The sequence below is a fragment of the Acanthisitta chloris genome, unplaced genomic scaffold, assembly GCF_000695815.1.
Source record: "Acanthisitta chloris isolate BGI_N310 unplaced genomic scaffold, ASM69581v1 scaffold12841, whole genome shotgun sequence".
Classification (NCBI taxonomy): Eukaryota; Metazoa; Chordata; class Aves; order Passeriformes; family Acanthisittidae; genus Acanthisitta; species Acanthisitta chloris.
The window spans coordinates 74,352-81,851 of NW_008656876.1; the positions used below are offsets into that span (position 1 = coordinate 74,352).

Here is a 7,500-nt window from a genome sequence, read left to right on the forward strand (position 1 = left end):
ATCTGGACATAAAAGTAGGAAGATAAAACTTTATTATTATGAGTTATGAATAAATATGTTGTTGTGTACCATTAGGATATGTGACTGCCAAGGGTCTTCATAATACAGATAGGAAGTAGCACATTTAAACAAGTGCAAAGTCTCCTTGGGAGGTGATGAAGGCTGCATAAATACCTTGGCAGATTATTTATCAGCTGATTTTAAAACGTCATATAGTGAGTATAGTTCCCATCATAAATCCAGATATCTTGCATTTGGGTTTATATGGTGCTCTGTACTGTCTACCCTCTGCCATCCAGTCCTAATGCTCTCTGGACACCTAAAGGAAAACCTCTGAGCATGCACAGAAGCAACTGCATCCTAGTACCAGGTGTGTCCTAGTTCTTGGCAGAGTTTCAGTGCACTCCCAGCAGCCTTGAGTTCATACAGAAGCAGTGATTCTGTGCTTTAGCCTTTATGTTGGCAACCCTTCCCTGCCTACACAGATTCAAAGCCTCTCTCAGGTATTTCTCTCACCTGGAAAAACAGCATTTAAACATGAAACAGAAGACACCAGGCTCACAGAGCCCCTTTCAGTCTGTTGTGCCTATGCCACTGTGCTGCTAGCAAAGCAGGACTTGGCTTTCATCCAGTGGTAGCATAACATGTATAAATTGTCCAGGGAAAAGTCCTCAGGACGTCTAAACTACCTTCTTGTATCTCAGCACACAGCTAATTGGCTGGCTTTGCTCTTCCCAGTGACTGAGTTTCTGCCTGGCTCAGGTTTCCCCAGGGAGGGTGCCCTCCAATGCCACCTTCCTTCTCCACACCATAGATGCCCTTTGGGCTGGGAGACAGGGTGCTCTCCCAGAACAGCAGTGCAGTCCCCAGATTCATGGCACTAAGCTAGACCCCAGGTCTTCCATTTCAGCTAAGCCTCTACTGTGCAAAGGACTCTAGGGTCTGCATCCCAAATGTACAGAGGTGCCTGTAGCAGGTGTTGGTGCTTCAAACAGGCAGGACTTTCAGCTCCTTTGTCTGGTGCTTTCTATTGTCTGGCTCTAGACAGCATCCTAGCATGTGAGCTGTTAGCACTTCTCTTCAGCTCTCCCTCACACTGCCTGTTTCTGGAGCCCTTGCCCATAGCTTTTGCAGGATCATTCTCAAGTGCTCCATGTCAAAACTGTATGTGACAGTAAGCAGCAGCGTCTAGCACAGGCCATCTGGATCTTGCTTCTCTAGTACATGGGAATAAATTTTTCCATCTGCTTGAAAAACCAGCCTGGGCCTACACTGAACATACTTCAAATATAGATTCAAATAAATTTGGGTAGATCAGTTATAATTCCAGTCAGAGGTTTATCATCATTTTGCAAATATAGTTTTGGTTGGTTGATAGAATTACCATGTTAAAATCCAAGCTGTTCTGAAAATCATGTCTGCACTGGAAACACATTTTTCACATTTGAAAGTAACCAGAATTATTTGTGCTGCCAAGGGCTTTGAAATATGGAAATGAGAGGTTTATTTAGTGTGTGGATCAAGCTTATAAACAGCTTAAGTCCTCATTCCTTCTAACATCTTAACAGCTGTGCAGTTTCTTACAAAATATGTTTTATCGTTTCAAGAAATGCTGTTAACCTCGCAGTTTTAAAACTGAATGAACAAGGCCTCTTGGACAAATTGAAAAACAAATGGTGGTACGACAAAGGAGAATGTGGCAGCGGGGGAGGTGACTCCAAGGTTAGCCTCAATGTCACCAAAAGCGGGTAAACAGTATGTAAAGTAATTGGTGCATCTGCTGGGGTTTTACCTGCAACAAAACAGCTTTGCCAGTAGCACAGCACTGCTGGTACCTGCAGCTGAAATCGAGGTGTATGCAATTACTGTCAAAGCAAAAATATTTGCATTTGTTTAAGCACCCCAAAGGGAACTCCTAAACAAGCCTCTGTGGTGAGATCTGTCACCAGTTTTCAGAAACCTGCACCTTCTGAAATAGAGCCTCTTCCAAGCTTGCTCTTGTGAACAAGCAGTTTGATACCTTCAGGAGCCTGCTCACCAGTTCAGACTTTTTTCTTATTGTGTGGTACTACCCAAAATACTTTTCAGTGACAGTAGAGGAAAAGGGTGAAAATCGGTAAACCTCCAAGCAGTAATTTAATGCACGCTCCAGGCTCAGGGATCCACTACTGACACAAACAATACTGCTATAAATTAACAATTTTCACAGGAGTCTCCAAAATAGGAAGACAAATTTCAGATTAAATGTCTTCACGCTGACATTTCCTGATATCTTTCCAGCAAAATGAAATCCCTAGGCAAAATTTATCAGAATTTATCAGACAGGAATTTTAGGCTGCATGCTAGGCTGAGGTGTTGACAGCTTCTTATTCTTCCTGCATTCCCTTATCTTCCATATGGCTGGTACCGTTACTTTCCTGCCTCCTCACAGCTTCCTTTGGGAAACTGCCTGATGCTGAAAAGAAGCAAAAATGTGGAAGATGGTGAAGTGGGGGAGAATAAAGATATTTAAAATACCCCTTCTGTGCCAGGCAGCATGTAATAATATTTATTTATGTGCTTGTGTGTGAACAATATAAAAGAGAATGCTGCACAGCTAACTGTGCAGAGAGCTAGTCAGATATAGATGATTAAATTTGACTGATTTGTCATACAGTTTATGTAGCTTTCTTTACAGTTGCCTACATATATTTTTTCTTACTATTTTCTCTCCTTCTTTAGTCCTCCTGCTCTTTCATGCTGTGTCATGGCCTCAGGGACCATCCCTTGGGCTGTTCTGCACTCACCCAGAACTGGTGTCCTAATCCTCATCACTTTGCCCTCGATCCTGCTGCTCTACCTACTTCCCCTCCTCCCGCCCCCCACCGCTCTGCTCGCCAGCAGTCACAGTTTCAAAAATGGTCTCTATTTTCTCTTTCAAAGTGCTTAGACTTATTAGACCTGATAGCACTTACCAGCAAGTGGAGCAGACATCAACTTCTACTAAGAAAGTTGATAAGTGAACCATAGATCTCCCACATTGCTGCTATCAAATGCTCCACCCAAGCCTGAACTTTTGCATTATTGGGGCAGACAATATGTTTTTTTAATGTCACAGGCAGGGAATCACACCATTAAAATAACTCAATTTTCTTAGAATACACTCTTCACAAACCTGCTGTGGTTGCAAAGCGAGATAAAAGCTAGGTAGCAAACTAAGGATGCCTTTAACTTACTTTCTCTGGTTACCAGCCACAGGTACTTTCAGTCATAAAACAGTTAAAGGGGAGCTGCTCGTGGCAGAGGGACAGGCAGGGCTTCACCAGAGAAACGTCTGGAAGTGCTGAAGGAGCAAGTGTGGTGTGTGGCAAGTGACAGAAAAAGGAGTGGGGGGAAAAGAGTAGAAAAGAAAGGCAAGGAGGGTGGCAAGGTCTATGCAGAAACAGAGGGCACTCATGAATGCAGGGGGGAGGAAGGAAGACATTGCCAGTGGAAACAAACAATAGGTCACACAGACAAGAGAGCATTAGCAAAGGATAGGGAACATGATGGGGCTCAACCTGTCATTCTAGGACTATATACAGCCTGACATGAGCATTCCTCTGACCCCAGCCTGTTTCTTGACACACTTTTTCCAGGCACAGCTGAGTGAGTAGGCAGTACCAGTGCTCTTAGGAAGCCCTGGGTCCATCATGTGCCTGCACTACCCACGTTTGGTAGAACCAGGCACATCATGCAGACAAGCAGGCATTACCATGCTTCTCAAATTCTGCATTGCAGCAGCATCTGGTCTTGGGTTATAAACTACAGCCAGTCTGATTCCTCAAAGTGTTAGTTAGCCATTCATCATCTATAAAATCCATTTCCTTACTCAGGAACACTCTTGATCAAATGAAGTCAATAAGACCCTTTCTACCGAATTAATGGAGCTCTAAGTATTTGATTTTTTTCTGCTAGCAAATGATCATTAGTGGAATAACCAGGACACCATGCACTGTTTTTGTAAACCTGACAGCTACCAACAAGTTCTGAACAATGTTCTTAAGCATCTATAGCTAATACTTCTTTTCACTGTGTGAATTTAAAACGAACAAACCCTGAGCTTTTTTTGCAGCTCCAGTTCAAATTACAGCGTTTCCTACTATCCTGAATGAGAATAAGACTATCCTCATCTCTTGAAAGAAATACAGCACCTGAGGCTTGACTGATAACAGTGCTGTTACTATTTGAGATTCACTGGTCAGAATATGAGAGTCTAGAACCAGAAAAACTCTTCATGATATTACAGAGGACTATAGAAACAAGGCAGTTTCACAAGAGCTCAGCAATTCTCTAAAGGTTTGTGTTGGTATGTATAACCAGATTTCTCCTACCTCCACCCTGTGCTCTTAAATGATCACCTCTAGCCTCCTCATTTATTGTTCCCTTTAAGGGACAATCTTCCAAAATTCAGAAAGACAGTTCAGAGAGCTGCCCTGTGTGAACCACCTGTGGTTTAGTGACCTCATTAATTAGGTCATGATTGAAGATATAAATGAGGTCCCCAAGTAATTTGAGTGCTTTTGAAAGTATTACCTCAGATCTTAACTGTATGCCATCATCATTTCGTGTGGTGCATGAGAAGGTACTGAAACACAGTTTCCACCACTCTGCTCCATTGTTTTTATAAAAGTGTGAGTGGAAGGAAGCTGTGCTGATGAAGGTCTTCTCCAGTTTCTGCTGGCAGCCTTCAGGGGAACGTGGTGGCCCTTGAGTTTTCACTCAGCAGATGAGACTGACCATACAGTTAATTAATGGCTCAGCTATGAGTGGGTAATGAAAATGCTCCTAAAGCATTCTCATGATTGCATTTTTTAAATCCCTGTCTACCAGAATTCTATACTGGTTTCAGAATCACTCGGTATTGTGATTTAAATGCTATTTTGTTGTCCTGAACACAGCTAGCTCAGAACTTCATTAATGCCATTTTAAAGCACTGTGATTTCGCTGATGTTGCTGGCTCAAGATCCAGCCTGAGGCTTTTAAAAAACAGCCCTTCCAACAGCAAGTGATTGATGACAGGATAGGAGGAAATGAGTAAGAAGTCGAGAGAGGAGGTAGAAAGGCTGAGAACATGATGAACAGGTAGAAAATCAGTGTCCCTGTGCCCAGGTTGGGCTGTGCCAACACTGACTTCAGCACATGGGTGAAGAACAGGGTCTCCTGTGCTGTCACACTGTGGCTATATGGGGCAAAGTCTTCTCCAGAAAAGGATAATTTTAATTATTATTTTTCATATGTTATCTTTACATGGCTTTGAGGCAGACAGATCCTGTTTATATAACAACAGGGATTCTCAGCAGGTGTACATTGGAATGCCAATTTTCACAAATTGTGCCAGTTTACTCTAGCTGAAGATTTAGCCCAACATTAGTAATTCAGGAATCATGAAACAACTTGAACAAAACCCAAATCTATAGTCATTTTCCATTACGATATTAAGCATACAATACTGAACTTGATGGGAAATTTAATTACAAATGCTGGGTTTATCCCCCATATACGGATTAAATGCACTGCTCTTGTTCACATACAGCAAGACATATTGATTTTTAGTTTCTGTATCAGTGGGGCTGTTCACTAACTGATTGTGTAACAAGTTGTAGTCTCTGAGTTCGTGACTGACATGGTCAAAATAAATGACTTGCCCTGAGAGCCATTTGTGATGTCCAGGTGATCTGGACATTTGTCTCCTAAGAGAGCTGTTGAAATTATCCTACTAAAATGAAGAAAAAAACTAAACAAAACAAAGCCTAAAATACATTAAAATTCATTACACCTGCAATCACTTGCTGTGATTGCAAAGAGGTATATTTGTTTCTATTCTGAAAAGCACAAGCAAAAGTCTTCCTTTTCCACTCTGCAGCCACTTAGTCTGGGCATCTCACATTGGATCATGTACATTTCCCATTGCAAGTTACTGATTTAAATTAGGAGAAATATTCCATTTTGAAAATGAAAAATATTTTTAAATATTTTAAATATATAATTTTAAATTTTGCTTGGAGAGCTTCTCCCTCATCATAGCTGGGACTGTGATGTAAAGGACAGATGCAAAGGACACATCACACAGCCTTGCTAGGCCGGGCAAGAAAGTGAGGGGCAGAGGACACATTTCCCTGACCTTCTGTAGCACCTGCATTCAGAAAGATTTTTGGCAAAATTAGTGGAGAGGAGAAACAAGGGCCTGGCCTCAGTTGCATCACTGGCTGTATTCCAGCAATTTTAAGTGCAAAGTCGATTGTTTTTCACAAAAGAAAACCTGAAAGCTTCCTTGCAGAGACAATGCAGAAAGGATGACATTAAAGGAACTACAGTTGCAAAGAAGAAAAAAGTTCCTGCCTATTTCAGGCTTTTTTTACCTAAACTGTTAGTGCTGAAAAAAAACCAAGCAGGCAAAGGACTTGGAGACATCTGTTTTCTGACTTATCCCAGCTTGCTGCTGGTCTTGATAGGTCATATCTAGTCCTAATTATCATTTTAATCAGTTTAATCTGCAACAACTCCACAGGCTTCTGATTTTCCAAGTGAGAACAGTACCTGTATGGCCCTTAGCTTTGTCATAACCAGCCATGTTACACTGCTGGGATTTAGGAGCACTGGAATGTGGCTTAGTGCCAATGCATGACATGTTATAGATGATGGCTAACCAAATAATATTAATTTTTTCACACTTGTACTAGAAGCAAGCAGAGGATCATGTTGACAGGCAACTTGCCAGCACCCCAAATTGCTATCCACTCGTTTCACATCTGTGGGACTCTCATAATCCACTATCAACCTGCAGAGCCTGCTGCCAGGAAGCATGAAGACAAAATCTTAGAATACTGAAAAAGACAAAGAAATGGGCCTTTTCAGTTCTAGAAGCAGAGTATTCCATATGGATTAGATGTGTGGGACTTGGAAAGCGGATGAAGATTTCCCTTTACTTAGGGGGATCACTTGAGAGTACCTGGGAATCTTCTCACCCAACTGTGGCTGTCAAAAATTTCTTCAAGGTGCCAAGGCTTCCTCAGCAGTAAACAAAATGAGATGGGCATCTCAGCATACTCCTTTGTTAAAACTGGTATCTAAGCCTAGCATTTGGAGGTACCTGCCTTTTTTATTTAACTTCAGGGAGGTCTACACAAACATATTCATTTGGGGATTTACAATTAAACCAGTTATAGAGTGTAACAGGCCCCTTTTCTCCTCAATGGCAACTATTTTAGTAGATTTGGTTACAATATACTAATTAATGTTTACACTGGTCATTTATTTATTAACCTTGAATTAATGTGTTAACATTTTAGTAATGCATGAATTATGGCATATTGTGAGAGATTAAATTTGCCATAGGAATCTGCTGGCACACACAGGATCATGTCCCATGTCATATAACACCACAAGAAAGCTATCTATCATATGCCATTTCTATTTATCTACCTGCTTCTCTGATATATATGTATTTGCATGAACACCTGCACATAAATAAATAGATAT

The 7,500-nt window shown here is 41.4% G+C and overlaps 1 protein-coding gene across 1 annotated transcript in view; it reads left to right on the forward strand.

Moving 5' to 3' along the window:
• LOC103811531 (glutamate receptor 4) overlaps nt 1-7,500 on the forward strand; it is a 77,891-nt gene that overhangs the window by 59,247 nt on the left and 11,144 nt on the right. The window contains exon 10 of the mRNA XM_009084510.1: nt 1,608-1,722. Coding sequence (XP_009082758.1) covers nt 1,608-1,722 — 115 coding nt within the window. The remainder of the gene's footprint in view (nt 1-1,607; nt 1,723-7,500) is intronic.